Source organism: Zophobas morio, unplaced genomic scaffold (assembly GCF_036711695.1).
Source record: "Zophobas morio isolate AGI-343-1 ecotype UQ-CSIRO unplaced genomic scaffold, CSIRO_AGI_Zmor_V1 ptg000012l, whole genome shotgun sequence".
In the NCBI taxonomy this organism is placed as follows: Eukaryota; Metazoa; Arthropoda; class Insecta; order Coleoptera; family Tenebrionidae; genus Zophobas; species Zophobas morio.
Window position 1 is genome coordinate 3689981 of NW_026972117.1, and position 18656 is coordinate 3708636.

An 18656-nucleotide genomic window follows, 5' to 3' on the forward strand; every position below is an offset into this window, starting at 1 on the left:
CAAACTTGAAAAAATTAATACTCAATTTATTAATGGATCAGATTACAAGGAAAACTAATTTTTAATAATTAAGTGTATAATGTGTTGCCTACACAAAACTTTTCAACCGTGAACAGATAAAATAATAACACTGTAGTCTTTTGGGGTTGCATTAGTGTTTGTTGCGTTTTTAGAGCCTTTTTTCAGTATTTTTGTTACTTGTTTTGTCAGTTTTTCTATTGTTGTGAATGTTTATTCCATTGCTTCATTTAATTTTCTGCGTAATCGTAGCTTTAGTATAGAACTGGTTGCTACAAAGTTGGCTTAATATGGGCATGAAATTAATAATAACCACGCATTTTTGTGTATATTAACGACCAAAATTTAGCCATTTTTTGTCGACATTCAAACTTCCCGCTTCGTTCAAACTCGCCGTTGACATTCCCGCCATCCTCCCGCGCCAGCGCCTCTCCCGTCCACCGCCCAAACTAACCATAAATAACAAGACCAAAGCAATGATTATTGTGTTTACAAGACGATTTCGGTGGCAAATTTATGGTGCTTAGCGTGGTGTGGCGCGTATCGCGTGTTCCCGAAAAATCCCCAACTATTTAATCGCCCCCCGACAATACCAAAGTGATGCTAAGCAGACAGACTCGACCGTCTAGTGCGCTTTAATTTCACATCAATAACCGTGCATATAACGTGTACATAGCATCGCAATAACAAATAGGTGCCCGTGGCGCTAAACCATTCCAGAAGCACGCTATGGAATAGCGATCCCCTGTATAATGGGCAAGATCAACAACAAGAGCGGAGTGGAAATAATCCCCTTGAATGAGGTAAACTACAGGAATAATCGCACCAACGCCGCAAACACTAGCGTACAACGCACAAAGATGGATAGGTTACCGTACATGTCGGATCCGACCATCGTGCCGAGGGTACAAAAGGTAAAATGGGCGAAAATGCCGGGAAAACGTGCTCGGAGACCATGAAATTGACGGTCAAGAGTGCCGTGCCTGAGGGATAATGTCACTTTTGACACTTGTCAATTTTGTGGTTAGGATTCTGAAATGGGGTAACGGGCGTTTTTTTAGTATTTGGAGTCGAACGTGGACAAGACTTTCGTGGATATTAATGTGATGGCTGATGATCTGCAGAGGACGTACCGGGAGTACGCCAGGTTGAAGAGGAACGCGTTTCGAGCGTCGGTTAAGAAAGCGTATTCGATCGTATTGCAGAGCTATGGCTTGGAGGATCAGGATAATAGCTCGAGCGATGATGATGATGATAGCGAGGATAGCGCTACTGAGGAAGGAAATAATTTTGTATGTTTATTATATGTAGATTTTTGGGTGGATGGGGGTGAGGTAATGTCTATGTGTGGCGTTTTAGGGTTTTTTTTTTTACAAACGATTGATTGGTGGGTCTCGTTATTTATTAAGTACAATTTGTGCAAAAGTATGGAACTAGTTAAAATATTCACGTTATTGGTTTCAATTTTATGTGATGTCTGGCGATTTTGAATTTCCCGCACTAGTTGAAACGGGTAAATAGTTTCATGTACAAACCAAAAAACCCCGTTTGTGTGACTGCATACCTGTTGAAATTTTTCTAAATCTGTACAGTAAGAAAAAAAATTAATATCATAACCTCACTTTCGTTGTTTAACCTCGTTGAAAACTACTATTTCACTCCTTTAAAAAATCATACCAACATTTAAATGTTAAAATGTTACTAAGATGTAAAATTGCTATTTAATAATTTTACATTCTATTTTCAGTCATTTTCTTTGATTGGAAAGTTGAAGCCATAAAAAATTGATGCAATAGTTTTTTTTTGCAAATTCGTAAGCGTAATTTTGTGTCTCATCCCGATTCGGTGGGACGTTGCTGTGACGTCACGCTCTAATTTAAGCACTTGATCATCAAATCTATAAATGCTGTGTTTACAATTTTTGTGTTATAAAATTTTAATAATAATAATTACAAATTTTCACTTCAATTAAATATTAACCATGTCAGTTTTGACAACGGAATAAGGTGGAGTTACAGGTCTGCCAATTTCAATTAAAATTCATTGATACCAACATAAACAGTACTTGTTGTACTGCTGCCTTATTTTTAGCAGGAAATTCTCTATTGTTTGGAGTAATCGATCCAAATTGTTAAAAAACTTCAATATTTTAACGAAATTAAGAAAAAATCATCTTTGTTTCAATTAATTTCTCATAATTTTTATTTAGTTTTTAAAACGATGGATTATAAGTTAAAAAATCGCGGCCCATTCATAAATCACAAATTTAGGGTTTTATTAGACATATAATCAACGAAACTACTGGACCGATTGTTGTCAAATTTTACATGTCTGTTGTGTATGTCTGTTGTGTCACTAACCAAAATTTGTACAATCAGTGATCCCATCAATGATGGGATGACGTCATATCCAAAATTTGCCATAGTAAGTGTAATTTAAATTTTGTGTATTTTAAGTGACATACCCTTGGGCTTGTAGTTTATGAATCCGTGTTGAGTTTTTACCCTAGACATCCAGATTTTTGGGAAAAGAAAATCAAAATTGTATATCAACATTTTACAAATTCATTTTGAAATTGCAAAACCGAATGCTCTGGAATCTTGTGAAGATTTTAAGGTAATCAGAAACATGTAAATCGTTAATCAAAATTTATTTATCTGATGACGTCATTTTACAGTTCTGCAGAAAACATTCAAAATTTTATAATTTTATATTCCGTTTGAATTTTTTTTTTATTATTATACAAACTACCATATTTCAATTATTGACGATTCTGGAAAATTGGTAGTATTTTTTTTTTGTTTTTATGAATTTTTGATCTCTAGTTTTTCTAGTTCCCAATCTAAAATTTTTAAATTTTTCATTATTTCAACATTCGCATTTTTCAAGTTTTGGATTTATTGATTTTTCGTTTTTTAATTTTACACCGTTGCAATTATTGTTCGATTTTTCATTTAGATTTTTTAATTTTTCAATATTCCAGTGTTACAATTTTTGAATTTTGGATTTTACAATTTTTTGTTTATTCAGGTTTTCAATTTCTGAATTTTTCGATATTTTAGTTTTGAAATTTGTCAATTTTATATTTTTCCGATTTTGGCAATTTTTGGATTTTCACTTTTCTGATTTTTGAGTTGCATTTTTCGACTTTGGTTTTTCGATTTTTTTGCTTTTTTTTGGTTTTAAAGAATATCGGTTTTTAGTTTTTAGCTTTTCTAATTTTTTGTTTCTTCAATTTTTGGATGTGCTTTTTTGATTTTTCGATTGTTAGATTGTTTTGGGTTTTTGAAAATTTCCGATAGTTAGTTTTTCAATTTTTTAGTTTTCGTTTCTTAAATTTTTCGATTTGTAGTGTTTTTAGATATTTTAGTTTTTCGGTTTTTCAATTTTGTCGAAAAAACTTTCTTTAAATTTTATGAGATAACACTCCACTTGTGATATATGAATCCGTGAAGTTTATACATGTTTTCACAAAAAAAAAACACAAAATTAAATTTTATATTTCGTTTGAAAGTAATTTTTTTTCAAAATTAAACAAACCTTCATATTTCAATTATTGTCGATTTCGGAAAAATTGTGGGAATTTTAAGAAAAGTGGGGCCGAAAATAAAAAAATAAAATTGATAGGAGGAAGAGTATTGAAAAATTGGGATTATTGAAAAGTTGACAAAAAATCTACAAAAAATTCCGAGATGTAGATTTCAACATGCTAATTCGAAAAATGTAAAGAATTTATTGTTTTTAACTTTTTCGTTTTATTGAATTTTTTATTTTTAGTTTTTCAAGTTCCCTATGTAAAATTTTCAAATTTTTCGATTTTTCAACATTCGAATTTTTCAATTTTTTAATTTTTGGATTTTACAATTTTTTGTTTATTTAAGTTTTCTCAACTTCTGTATTTTTCTATTTTTACTTCCCGAGCGTAAGCAAAGGAAGTATTGTAATCGAGTCCGTCGGCCGACTCTCTACTTTTACGTTTTCTCGATCTTTTATGACCCCTAGAAGACGAAGAAATAGGTCTCCCATTTCCGTCTGTCTGTCCGTCTGTCCGTCTGTCCGTCTGTCCGTCTGTCCGTCTGTTGTCACGGATTTTTATTAGACAGATAATCTCCGAAAGTACTCGACCGATTGTTGTGAAATTTTGTACTTATATTAAGAATATCATGTAGATGGTAAAACGCTAACCAAAATTTGTCGAATCATCCCCACCACTAAAGCGATGACGTCACTTCAAAATTGTACATAGTAAATGGGTTTTCAATTGTATAAAATAACATAGTCCTACACATGTAGTTTACAACTCTGAATCGACTTTTCACCCGAAACGTCCAGATTTTTGGAAAAAAAATCAAAATTATAAAACAACATTTTGAAATTTAATTTTTAATCTGCTAACCAGAATGCTTTGAAATGTTGCAGATGTTTTAAGGCTATAAAGAGCATCATAAATCTTTAGTCAAAAAATATTTGCTTATCCCCTCCAAAAACTTGATGACGTCAGCTCAAAAGTTTGTGGAATAAATCATATCTAAAATGTACAAAATGTGATGAGTCTGTACTTGTGAACTATCACTCCATTAATATTTTTTGGATTTGCATATACAGGGTGACTCAAAAAAATTAATGAATGCGTAAATATATTTTATTGATTTAATCAGGAACTACAAAACCGAATGCTCTGAAATCTTGCAGATGTTTTAAGGTCATAAAGAGCATAATAAATGTTTAGTCAAAATATATTTGCTTATCCCCTCCAAAAACTTGATGACGTCAGCTCGAAAATTTTCCGAATAAATCATATCTAAAATGTACAACATATGATGAGCCTGTACTTGTCATTTATCACTCCATTCATATTTTTTGGATTTGCATATACAGAGTGACTCAAAAAAATTAATGAATGCGTAAATTTATTTTATTGATTTAATCAGGAACTACAAAACCGAATGCTTTGAAATCTTGCAGATGTTTTAAGGTTATAAAGAGCATAATAAATTTTTAGTCAAAATATATGTATTTGGTTATCTTCTACAAAAAACTGATGACGTCAGCTCAAAAGTTTTCCGAATAAATCGTATCTAAAATGTACAAAATATGATGAGTCTGTACTTGTGATTTATCATTCCATTCATATTTTTAGATTTGCATATGCAGGGTGACTCAAAAAAATTAATGAAGGTGTGAATTTATTTTATCGATTTAATCAGGAATTACAAAACCGAATGCTTTGAAATCTTGGGAATATTTTAAAGTTATTATAAGCATGGTAAACTTTTGTTCAAAATGTATTTGTTCATCCCTCCTAAAAAAATTGATGACGTCACCCTTAAATTTTGCTGAATAAATCCTATCTAAAATGCAAAAAATATGATGAGTTTGTACTTGTGATTTATCATTCCATTCATATTTTTTAGATTTTCTTAAGAGGTGGTTCAAAAAAATTAATGAAGTCAATTTATTTTATTGATTAAATTAAAGGCAACACTTATTATTAGTATTACACCCCAACCAACCCAATTTGGTAGACACAAAATTTGTTAAAGGAAAAACTCGGTTGAAACATAAGGGTAGCACGCTTATTTACATCGACTTTAACATTACAGACCTGCATTTGTTTTATGCGTTCACTTGATTCCGCGAATGTGAAATAGACATGTTTATAATCAACCAATTGTGAATTTCACCGTCAAGAATTAAAATAAAACCCAATGTTTTATATAATAAGCGGAAGTCGAAGCAATAAAACCGACGGTCGTTTTGTTTACAGTTTCTGTGTTTGGCTCTCACGTATGCTGTTACGCCTGTCATCTTAAATTAAGAATGTTTATACATACACGATTTTCAGTTGCCTCTGATACGTAGGTATACGTGAGTAAATTGTTTCGTTATTTTATTGATTATTACAAATCAATATTCAAACGACCCAATTCATTTTCCCGAAAATTTGAGAATATAATAATTTTATTCTTAGTATTACACTACATCTATCCCAACTGATATACGTGTCCTTGCAAAAATGTTGATGACGTCATCGCAATTTTTTTTTAAATTCCCACTACAAAAATGTAATGAGAAAAAAAACACAATAGGCATGCAGTCGTCAAGTTTCCGACAGCGAGGGAAGTACTGTCTAAACTCTTTAGACCAATTTTTTAGTTTTTAAATTTGTCAGTTTTTTTGTTCCGATTTTGGCAATTTTTGGATTTTCACTTCTGATTTTTGAGTTGTTGCACTTTTCGTCTTGTATTTTTTTCGATTTTAAAGAAGGTTTTTGGCTTTTCCATTTTTTCGTTTCTTCAATTTTTTGGATAAGTATTTTTTCGATTTTTTAGTTGTTAGATTGTTCAATTTTTACGATTTTCCAATTATTGCATTTTTCGGCTTTTTGGTTTTAGGGTTTTTTTCTTACATTTTTTTTAGTTTTATAAAAAGAAGTTATTTTTTTACTTTATCGTTTGATTGAATTTTTAAATTTTTCAACATTCTAATTTTTCAATTTTTATAGTTTTGGATGTTTTGATTTCTCGTTTTTTAATCTTACGCCTTTGCAATTATTGTTCGATTTTTCAATTAGATTTTTTTATTTTTTAATATTTCAGTGTTGTATTTTTCAGCTTTTTGGTTCTAGGATTTTTTGTTGCTTTTTTGATTTTTAAAATTTTTCGATATTTAGATTCTTTTTTTTTCTTAGATTTTTCGATTTTTAGTTTTTTACCTTTTTTTATTTTACAGTTTCGCAAATTCCCGATTTTTCAATTTTACGATTTTTTCGTTTTACAGTTTTTCGATTTTTCGGTTCTTCAGTTTTTTGATTTATAGATTTTCCAGTTTCCAATTTGAAGTTTTTGTATTTTTCGAGTTTTGTTTTGATTTTTTAGCTTCTCATTTTTTTATTTTCCAATTTTTCAAGAGTTGAACTTTTTTATTTTTTAATTTTACGTTTTTGCAGTTGAGATTTCTCTATGTACATATAAATTTTTCAATTTTTGATTTTTCCGATTTTTCGATTTTTTAACTTTATTTTTAATTTTTGATTTTTTTTAATTTGGAACTTTTTGGATTTTCAATTTTCCAATATTTGAGTAGTTGCATTTTTCGGCTTTTCAGTTTTTCGATTTTTTTGGTTAAAAAATTTTCGATTTTTGGTTTTCAGCTTTTTCAATTTTTAGGTTTCGTTTTTTTTTGATTTTTCAATTGTTGCATTTTTCGGCTTTTTGGTTTTGGGTTTTTTTCTATTGCTTTTTTTTTGTTTTAAAGTTTGTCGATTTGTAGTTTTTTGTCGTTTTTATTTTACAATTTTTTTATTTAAAAAATTTTCAGTTTCTCAGTTTTTAGATATTTTGTGGAAAAAACTTTCTTTAAACGTTATAAAGTAACACTCCACTTGTGATTTATGAATCCGTGAAGTTTATACATGTTATCACCAAAAAAAAACGCAAAATTAGATTTTATATTCCGTTTGAATTTTTTTTTTTTTCAAAATTATACAAAGTATCATATGTATTTCAATTATTCACGATTCTGGAAAAATGGTAGGAATTTTAAGAGAAATGGAACCGAAAATAACTTCTGGGGGTCAAAGTAGAAAAAAAGTCTGGTAAATTTTCCAAGGTGGGTGAAAAATGATCAAAAATTTGATAGATAGGAGAGTATTAAAAAGTTGCCAATTCGAAAAATATAAAGAATTTATTGTTTTGAACTTTTTTCTTTTGATTGAATTTTTGATTTGTCGTTTTTGTAGTTCCCTGTCTAAAATTTTTAAACTTTTCGATTTTTCAACATTCGAATTTTTCAATTTTTGAAGTTTTGGATTTTTTGATTTTCCGTTTTATATTTTACATCTTTGCAATTATTGTTCAATTAGATTTTTTAATTTTTTAATATTTCAGTGCAATTTTTGGATTTTAAAAATTTTCATTTGTTCAGCTTTTCAATTTCTGAATTTTTCGATTTTATAGTTTTCAGATTTTTCAAAAGAGATTTTTCAATTTTTGATTTGTATCTTTTCTATTTTTCAATTGTTCAACATTTCGATTTTTTATTTGGTTTTTCAATTCCTCAAGTAAATTTTTCCGATTTTCTAATAATTACATTTTTTGGCTTTTTGGTTTTAGGATTTTTTGTTGCTGTTTTGGTTTTTTAAATTTTTCGATTCTTTTTTGTTTCTTAAAGTAAATTTTTCCGATTTTCTAATAATTACATTTTTTGGCTTTTTGGTTTAAGGATTTTTTGTTGTGTTTTGTTTTTTTTAATTTTTCGATCTTTTTTGTTTCTTAAATTTTTCGATTTGTAGTTTTTTGTCTTTTGTTTATTTTACAGTTTTGCAAATTCTCGATTTTTCAATTTTACAATTTTTTGATTTGACACTTTTTCAGTTTCTCAGTTTTTAGGTATTTTAGTTTTTCGGTTTTTCAATTTTGCGATTTTTCGTTTCTCGGATTTTTTAAGTTTTTCGTTCCTTCAGTTTTTTGATTTGTAGTTTTTCTAGTTTCCAATTAATGTTTTTATATTTTTCGAGTTTTGTTTTTATTATTTAGCTTCCCCGTTTTTTACTTTTTTGCCTTTCATTTTTTTATTTTCGAATTTTTCAAGATTTGAACCTTTTTATTTTTCGTTTTTTGAGTTTTACGTTTTTGCAATTGATGTTCGATTTCTTACTTTACTAGTTTTAAATTTCTCAATTTTGCAATTGAAATTTCTTCATGTATTTATAAATTTTTCAATTTTTGATTTTTCTCATTTTTCAATTTTTCGATTTTTCAACTATTGTAATTTTTGATTTTTTGATTTTTTTAATTTGATAATTTTTAGATTTTCAATTTTCCAATATTTGAGTAGTTGCATTTTTCGATTTTTTTACATTTTTTTTGGTTTTAAAAAAGTTCCGGTTTTTGTTTTTAGTTTTTTCGATTTTTAGATTTGTACTTTTTGGACTTTTCAATTGTTAAATTGTTCAATATTTCGATTTTTTATTGTAGCAATTTTTGGATTTTCAAAATTTCAATAGTAAATTTTACCGATTTTGCAATTGTTGCGTTTTTGGGCTTTTTGGTTTTAGGATTTTTTTATTTTCAAATTTTTTCGATATTTAGTTTTTAAATTATTTAGTTTCTCGTTTCTTAAGTTTTTCGATTTCGTAGTTTTTCGTCTTTTTTTTATTTTACAATTTTATAATTTTTTGATTTTACATATTTTCAGTTTCTCAGTTTTTAGACATTTTAGCTTTTCGGTTTTTCAATTTTGTCGAAAAAATTTTCTTTAAATTTTATAAGGTAACATACCCCTCCACTTGTGATTTATGAATTCGTGACGTTTGTACATGTTATCACAAAAAAATCGCAAAATTAAATTTTATGATCCGTTTGAATTTTTTTTTTTTCAAAATTATACAAACTATCATTTCAGTTACTGTGGATTCTGGAAAAATGGTAGGAATTTTAAGAGAAATGGAACCGAAAATAACTTCTGGAGGTCAAAGTAGAAAAAAAAGTGTGGCAACTTTTTCCTTTGACTGAATTTTTAAAATTTTTCGATTTTTCAACATTCCAATTTTTCAAGTTTTAGATTTTTTGATTTTCCGTTTTTTTTATGTTACGTCTTTGCAATTATTGTTCGATTTCAGGGTTGCAATTTTTGGATTTTAAAATTTTTCGTTTGTTTTGCTTTTCAGTTTCTGAATTTTTTATTTGTATTTTTTCGATTTTCCAATAATTGCATTTTTCGGCTTTTTGGTTTTAGGATTTTGTGTTGCTTTTTCTTGTTTTTACAATTTTTCGATATTTAGAGATTGTCTTAATTTGGAAATTTTTCAAATTTTAGATTTGAATTTTTTTGATTTCCAATTTTTGAATAGTGATTTTTTTCGGCTTTTTGGTTAAGATTTTTTTGTTGCATTTTTTTGTTTTTGAAATTTTCCGATATTTTAGTTTTTCAGTTCCTCATTTCTTAATTTTTTCACAAAATGTCTTTAAATTTTATAAAGTAATATACTCCTGCACTTGTGATTTCTGAATCCGTGAAGTTTATACATGTTATCACACAAAAAAAAAAACACAAAATTAAATTTTATATTTGGTTTGAAAGTAAATTTTTTACAATTTTAAAAATTACAAACAAAATGCGTAGCTATTCTTCGAAAGTGGTTGAAAATGATGAAAAATTTCACAAGGTAGTTATTGAAAGATTGAGGTTTTGGAAAAATGGTCTAAAAATCCAAAAAAAAATTGGAAAATAGATCTCGACGTGCCGATTTTAAAAATAAAGCGTGTTTATGGTTCGTAACAAAAAAATTCGAAATATTCGGTTTGGATGTCAAATTTTTTAAAAATTCAAAAATTTCTCAAATTTCAATTGGCGATTCTGGGGAAGTGGTAGGATTTTTCGATGAAATGAAGCCGAAAATAATTTCTGAGGATTGATTGAAATCGATACGAAAATGTTGTCAAAACATGAAATTACAGTTCTACATTTTTTTTCTTGTAAAGTGATCATGAAACGAATTTTTTTTTACAAATAAAGAATCTGGGGAACATTAAAAAGTTAAAAAATTTGTAGTTTGTTAGTATTAAAAAATGATTACACTAAAAATTATTATTACTATATTAAGGGGGCGTTTAACGAAATTCTTTCAAAAACCATTGCCAACTAAACACTTTTTTTATATAAAAAACTAGATACTCCTACTTTTTATTTGATAGACTTTTTAATTTGTTTTTGGTAGAATAAAATTTTCAAGTATACAGAAAAAGAGAAAGATATGACAAAATTTTCCTTGATTTTTTTATAAATGCTGAGGGCCAGTTAATTTTTAAAAATTGGTTAAAATAGAAACGTTTTTTAGATATAGATTTTTAATAGAGTTTTATTTTTTTTTCTAAATTATTATTTTTTTAACTGAAAGACCAATATAATTAAACTGTTGAATGCCCCCTTAAACCCGAAATTCCAAAATCATCAAAAAAGAAAACCTGTAACGACTCTAATTTGTTTTCAGAACAGCAAAGAAGTCGGGCAACACTTTTTATTATCTGTAAGTTCCTTTTTCGTAATACCACCATTTTTATTACCTTCCCCGAAAAATCTTCAAAGGGCAAAAACATGATAAACACTATTGTAACAGAAATTTCACACCAAAAAAAAAGTTTTGTAATATTTAAACCATCCGACCCCTACACTTCTCGTCTTCTTGTAGAACAACTCCCTAAACAACCAACTCGCCAACCTCTACAACCGCCCCCAAGTCCCCAAACAGATCGACGAGAACGAGCTCATCGACATCAGCAGCGACGACTCGGAGGCGGCCGCCCAGCCCTACCCCAACGACAAGCCCAACGGCCCCTCCACGTCCCAGAACAAGGAATCTCAGCCCGTCCCCGTCTACCAAAACAACACTGCCGCCAAGAAACCCGCCGAGAACAAGGACCGCTACCAGTACTTCAACCGTAAGAGGAAAAGCGAGGCCGTGGGGCTCACCCCCTTCCAGAGCACCCCCAAGAAGAAGAAGTCGCTGGCCACCCTCCAGGAGCCCTCCGTGTCCTTCAAGGACCTCGGGGGCATGGATAAGATCCTCGAGGACGTGTGCAAGCTCCTGATTCACGTACGCCACCCGGAGGTGTACAGGCAGATCGGGATCTCGCCGCCGAGGGGATTCCTACTCCACGGCCCCCCGGGGTGCGGAAAAACGCTCCTAGCGAACGCGATAGCGGGGGTTAGTTCCACTTTCTATAAATTTTTGTGTATTTAAATGGGGGTTTGAAGGAAATTGGAGTGCCGTTGCTGAAAGTGGCGGCGCCGGAGCTGGTGGCAGGGGTGTCGGGCGAGAGCGAGGAGAGGATACGGGAGCTGTTCGAGAGGGCGATTTTTTCGACGCCCTGTATACTGTTCATTGACGAGATCGACGCCATCACGCCGAATAGGCAGAACGCGCAGAAGGAGATGGAGAGACGGATTGTGGCTCAGTTGCTGAGTTGTCTCGATGGTGGGTGAACACGTGGCCGCTCCATCTGTTCGATAAACGGACTATATACTTAAATTTTCTTTGTTTTAGATTTAAGTCAGAACGAGTGTGGCGACCGGGTGCTGGTTATCGGTGCTACGAATCGGCCGGACGCTATAGATCCGGCTTTGCGCAGGGCCGGACGGTTCGACCGCGAAATTTGTCTGGGTATACCGGATGTACAATCGAGGGTACAAATTTTAAAGGTTATGACGTCGAAGCTGAAGCTTAGTGAGGATTTTGACTATGACGCTTTGGCGAAGTTCACGCCAGGGTTTGTGGGGGCCGATTTGATGTCGTTGACGAGGGAGGCGGCCATGTCGGCTGTCAATAGGTGAGTTACAGGCGTGACGTCACGTTCAGAGATCAATTGACAACAAATTTTCTCTTCACGATGACCATATGATCAAAAAAATTCTTCTAGTAGGCCATGACATTTATTTTTTGACAGTTATAACAATTTTTAGATTTAATAAGTACATACTTGATTTTCCAATATCTCTTTCCATGACCGACTAGTATAAAGATTACTCTTTCTTATAATTTTTCAATTTTGAATTTTTCAAGTTTTCAATTTGAATTTTTTCTATTTTAAAATTCGTTTTCAGTTGTTCGCCTTTTCATTTGTTAGATGTTTTAATGTTTCGATTTTTCAACCTGTAGATTTTTTTATTTTTCGATTTTAGCAATTAGTTCGATTTTCGAAACAATTTCATTTTTCGACTTTTAGTTTTACGATATTTATTTTGCAATTTATTTGGTTTTTTAAATTTTGTGATATTTAGTTTTTCAATTTTTGGTTTTTAACTTTCAATTTTTCGTTTCTTAAATTTTTCGAAAAATGGTATTTCAGTATTTTAATTTTTCGGTTTTTCAATTTTTCAAGCTTATCGATTTTTACTTTTTAGTTTTTTATTTTTTCATTTTTTGATTTTTACTTTTTCTAGTTTCCATTTAAAATTTTTCAATTTTTGGAGTTTTCAACATTCGAATTTTTCATTTTTCAGGTTTTGGATTATTTTTTAATTTTTTATTTGCAGTTATTGTTCAATTTTTCAATTAGATTTTTTTTTATTTTTCAGTGCTACAATTTTTGGATTTTAAAAATTTTCGTTTATTCAGGTTTTCGATTTCTGAATTTTTGGACTTTTCAGTTTTTCATTTTTTTGCATTTTTTTTTTGGTTTAAAAAAATTTTCGATTTTAGTTTTTAGCTTCTCCAATTTTTCGTTTCTTTAAATATTTGGATTTTTATTTCAACAATTTTTGGATTTTCAATTTTTCGATGGTCAATTTTTCCGAAGTTCCAATTATTGCATTTTTCGACTCTTTGGTTTTAGGATTTTTATGTTGCAATTTCTTTGGTTTTTAACATTTTTCGATATCTAGTTTTTCAATTTTTAGGTTGTAGCTTATTTAGTTTTCCGTTTCTTGAATTTTTCGATTTGTAGTTTTTTTTTTCCAGTTTTAGATGTTTTAATTTCTCAATTTTTCAATTTTGCGATTTTTCGTTTCTCGTTTCTTAGTTTTTTCAAAATTTTCGTATTTCAAGTTTTGATTTATTCAGTTTTTGATCTCCGATTTTTACACTTTTATTTTTTCGGCTTGTTTGTTTCGCCAATTTTTGATTTTTAATTTTCAGATTTTTAGATTTTTGAGTTGTTGCATTTTACGACTATTCAGTTTATCGAATTTTTTTGAATAAAAAAAAATGTCGATTTTAGTCTATAGCTTCTCCAATTTTTCGTTCCTTCAATTTTTGGATTTTAATTTTTCGATTTTTCAGTTAGATTTTTCAATGTTTCGATTTTTTATTTTAGCATTTTTTGGATTTTCAATTTCTCAATAGTGAATTTTCCAGATTTTCCAATTGTTGCATTTTTCGACCTTTTGGTTTTAGGATTTTTATGTTACAATTTCTTTGGTTTTTAAAATTTTTCGATTTGTAGATTTTTGTTTTTTATTTTACAATTTTTCAATTTCTCGATTTTACAGTTTTTCAGTTTTTTTTTTTTTGGATGTTTTAGTTTTTAAATTTTGCGATTTTTTGTTTCTCGATGTTTTGCTTTTTCGTCTCTTCAGTTTTTTCAAAATTTTTGTATTTTAACTTTTGGTTTATTTAGTTTTTCAGTTTACTAGTTTTTAAATTTTTCGATTTTGCAGTTGAGATTTTTTCATGTTTAAATTTCTGATCTGCGATTTTTCAGTTTTTCAATTTTTCGACTTTTTTATTTTGGCAATTTTTTGATATTCAATTTGAATTTCATTTTTCAACCGTTCAGTTTCTCGAATTTTTTTGATTTTTTTTTATTTTAAAAAAATTTCGGTTTTAGTTTATAATTTTTCCAATTTTTCGCCTCTTCAGTTTTTAGATTTGTAATTTTTCAATTTTTCAGTTACATTTTTCAGTAATTTGATTTTTTATTTTAGCAATTTTTGGATTCTTCAATTTCTCAATAGTCAATTTTTGTGATTTGCCTTTTTAGATTTAGATTTTTTTTATTCCATTTTATTTTGGTTTTTAAAATTTTTCAATTTTTCGTTTCTTGAATTTTTCGATCTGTAGTTTTTAGATTTTTTAATTTTACAATTTTTTAGCTGTATGTTTTTTCAGTATTTTAGTTTTTAGTTATTATAATTTTTCGGTTTTTCAATTTTGCTGTTTCACTTATCAATTTTTAGTTTTCAACTTTTTCGTTTTATTAAATTTTTGATTTGTATTTTTTACTATAAAATAAAATTATAAAATTTTCGAATTTTTCGATTTTTCAACATTCGACTTTTTTTGTTTTTCAAGTTTTGGATTTTTTGATTTTTCGTTTCTTTAATTTAAGGTTTCTGGAATTATTGCTGAATTTTTCCACTGAGTTTTTTAATTTTTCAATATATCAAGTGTTACAATTTTTGGATTTTGTAATTTTTCCTTATTTAACTTTTCGATTTCTGAATTTTTTCTTTTTTAATTTTTAAATGTTTCGATTTTCAAATGAGATTTTTCGATGTTTCAGGTTTCAGTTTGTGAATTTGTGATTTTTCCGATTTTAACAGTTTTTGGATTTACATTTTTCTGATCTTTGAGTTGTTGCATTTTTGGACTTTTCAGTTTTTCGATTTTAGTTTTTCGGTTCTTGAATATTTGGATTTTTTATTTTAGCAATTTTTGGATTTTCAATTTAGTTGTACGATTTTTTATTTTGCAATTATTGGGTTTTTTAAATTTTTTGATATTAAGTTTTTCAATTTTTTCGTTTCCTGAATTTTTAAATTCGTCATTTATTGATTTTTTTGTTCTACAATTTTGCATTCTAGATTCTCCAATTTTCCAATTTTTTGGTTTTACAATTTTCCTATACATATTTTAACTTTTGTTACTTTAATTTTCCGGTTTTTCAATTTTTCACTTTTGTGGTATTTCGCTTATAGACTTAATTCTTGGTTTTTAATTTTCTCGTTTTTTTGAATTTTTGATTTATATTTTTTCTAGTTTTTAATTTAAATATTTCGATTTTTCAACATCCAATTTTTTGTTTTTCAAGTTTTCGATTTTTTGATTTTTCGTTTCTTTAATTTTACGTTTCTGCAATTACTGCTCAATTTTTCCACTAGATTTTTTAATTTTTCAATATTTCAGTGTTACAATTTTTGGATTTTGAAATTGTTTCTTATTAACTTCTCGATTTCTGAATTTTTTGGTTTTTTAGTTTTTAAATTTTTCGATTTTTCAAATGAGATTTTTCGATGTTTCAGGTTTCAGTTTGTCAATTTTTCATTTTTCCGATTTTATAACGATTTTTGGATTTACAGTTTTCTAATTTTTGAGTTGTTGCATTTTTGGACTTTTCAGTTTTTCGTTTTTTTTTGCATTTTTATTTTAGCAATTTTTGGGTTTTCAATTTTTCAATAGTCAATTTTTCCGATTTTCCAATTATTGCATTTTTCGACATTGTAGGATTTTTATGTTGCAATTTCTTTGATTTTTAAAATTTTTCAAAATTTAGTTTTTCAATTTTTAGCTTTTCATTTTTAGATTTTTCATTTTTTCGATTTGTTTGTTTGGGCAATTTTTGGATTTTTAATTTTCGGATTTTTAGATTTTTGAGTTGTTGCATTTTTCGACTTTTCAGTTTCTCGATTTTTTTTGAATTTTTTTGGTTTTAAAAAAAATCGATTTTAGTTTATCTTCTTCAATTTTTTATTTTAGCAATTTTTGGATTTTCAATTTAGTTGTAGGATTTTTTATTTTGCAATTATTTGGTTTCTAAAATTTTTCCATATTTAGTTTTTCAATTTTTGTTTTTCAACTTTTTCAGTTTTTCGTTTCCTGAATTTTTAAATTCGTCGTTCATTGATTTTTTTAATTTTTCACTTTTGTGATATTTCGCTTATCGAGTTTTAATTTTTGGTTTTTAATTTTTTCGTTTTCTTGAATTTTTGATTTATATTTTTTCGAATTTTTAATTTAAATATTTCGAATTTTTGGTTTTCAAGTTTTGGATTTTTTGATTTTTCGTTTCTTTAATTTTACGTTTCTGCAATTATTGCTCAAATTTTTCCACTAGATTTTTTAGTTTTTCAATATTTCAGTGTTACAATTTTTGGATTTTGAAATTTTTTCTTATTCAATGATTCAGGTTTCAGTTTGTCAATTTTTGATTTTTCCGATTTTAACAATTTTTGGATTTCCAATTTTCTGATTTTTGAGTTGTTGCATTTATGGACTTTTCAGTTTTTCGATTTTAGTTTTAGGTTCTCCAATTTTTTGTTTCTTCAATATTTGGATTTTCAATTTTTCAGTAGTCAATTTTTACGATTTTCCAATTTTTGGTTTTAGGATTTTTATGTTGCAATTTGTTAAAAAAAAATAAAATTTTTCGATATTTAACTTTTTCGGTTTTCCGTTTCTTGAATTTTCCGATTTTTTTGTTTTTTTTTTAATTTCACAATTATGCAATTTCCCAATTTTACAATTTTCCAGTTTTTAGATGTTTTAGTTTTTCAATTTTGCGAGTTTTCGTTTCTCGTTTGTTCAGTTCTTTCAAAATTTTCGTATTTCTAGTTTTGATTTATTCAGTTTTTCAGTTTACTGATTTCTAAATTTTTAATTTTTCAATTGAGATTTTTCCGTGTTTTAAGTTTTTGATCTCCGATTTTTCAGTTTTTTGATTTTTAGACTTTAATTTTTTCGATTTGTTTCGCAAATTTTTGATTTTTAAATTTTTGAGTTGTTGCATTTTTCGACTATTCAGTTTCTCGAATGTTTTTGAATATTTTTGGTTAAAAAAAAAAAATCGATTTTAGTCTATAGCTTCTCCAATTTTTCGTTTCTTCAATTCTTGGATTGTAATTTTTCGATTTTTCAGTTAGATTTTTCAATGTTTCGATTTTTAATATTAGCAATTTTTGGATTTTCATTTATTTTACAATTTTTGAATTTCCCAATTTTACAATTTTTCAGTTTTTTTGATATTTTGGTTTTTAAATTTTGCGATTTTTCGTTGCTCGATGTTTTGCTTTTTCCTTTCTTCAGTTTTTTCAAAATGTTTGTATTTTAACTTTTGGTTTATTTAGTTTTTCAGTTTACTAGTTTTTAAATTTTTCTATTTTTCAGTTGAGATTTTTTCATGTTTAAATTTCTGATCTCGGATTTGTCAGTTTTTCAATTTTTCGACTTTTTTATTTTGGCAATTTTTGGATTATCAATTTTAATATTTTTGAGTTGTTGCATTTTTCGACCGTTCAGTTTCTCGAATTTTTTTGATTTTTTTTTGGTTTTAAAAAATTTTCGCTTTTGGTTTATAATTTCTCCAATTTTTCACTTCTTCACTTTTGAGATTTGTAATTTTTCAATTTTTCAGTTAGATTTTTCAGTAATTCCATTTTTTATTTTAGCAATTTTTGGATTCTCAATTTCTCAATAGTCGTTTTGTTTCAAATTTTCCGATTATTGCATTTTTCGACTTTTTGGTTCTGGATTTTTGTTGCAATTTTTTTGGTTTTTAAAATTATTCGATATCTAATTTTTCAATTTTTAGTTTTTAACTTTTTAGTTTTCCGTTTCTTGAATTTTTCGATTTGTAATTTTTTCTCTTTTTTTTATTTTACATTTTGCAATTTTCCGATTTTACAATTTTTTTTTCGTTTCTCGATTTTTTAGCTTTTCGTTTCTTTCGTTTTTTCAAAGTTTTTCGAATTTTCAATTGAGATTTTTCCTTGTTTAAACTTTTAGTCTGTCCGATTTTTCCACTTTTACATTTTTCATATTTTCGATTTGTTTGTTTTGGCAATTTTTGAATTTTCAGTTTTCAGATTTTTGAGTTGTTGCATTATCAAGTTTTCAGTTTTTCGATTTTTTTAAACTTTTTTTCGTTTTAAAAAATTTTCAATTTTTTTGGTTCCGATTTTTCGTTTCTTCAATTTTTAGAATGTAATGTAATTTTTCATTTTTTTAATTTGACGATTTTGCAATTTTGGATTTTTCAACTTTTAGATTTTTCAGTATTTCGTTTCTTTTTTTTATTAATTTTTGATTTTCAATTTCTCAATTGTCAGTTTTTCTATTTTTTCTATTACTGCATTTTTCGATTTTTTAGTTTTAGGAGTTTTATGTTGCAAGTTTTTTTGTTTTTAAAAATTTTCTGATATTT

The 18656-nt window shown here is 27.9% G+C and overlaps 1 protein-coding gene across 2 annotated transcripts in view; it reads left to right on the top strand.

Moving 5' to 3' along the window:
- Window positions 1–457: 457 nt before the first annotated feature.
- Window positions 458–18656, top strand: part of LOC135127647 (nuclear valosin-containing protein-like) — a 28040-nt gene continuing 9841 nt past the window's right edge. Inside the window, exons 1-6 of one of the 2 annotated variants that reach the window (XM_064054171.1) lie at window positions 458–932; window positions 1080–1310; window positions 11012–11047; window positions 11210–11725; window positions 11776–11995; window positions 12065–12347. In XM_064054171.1, the coding sequence (XP_063910241.1) occupies window positions 771–932; window positions 1080–1310; window positions 11012–11047; window positions 11210–11725; window positions 11776–11995; window positions 12065–12347 (1448 nt within the window). In that variant the 5' untranslated portion in view covers window positions 458–770. The remainder of the gene's footprint in view (window positions 933–1079; window positions 1311–11011; window positions 11048–11209; window positions 11726–11775; window positions 11996–12064; window positions 12348–18656) is intronic. The other variant, XM_064054172.1, reaches the window with a different exon arrangement.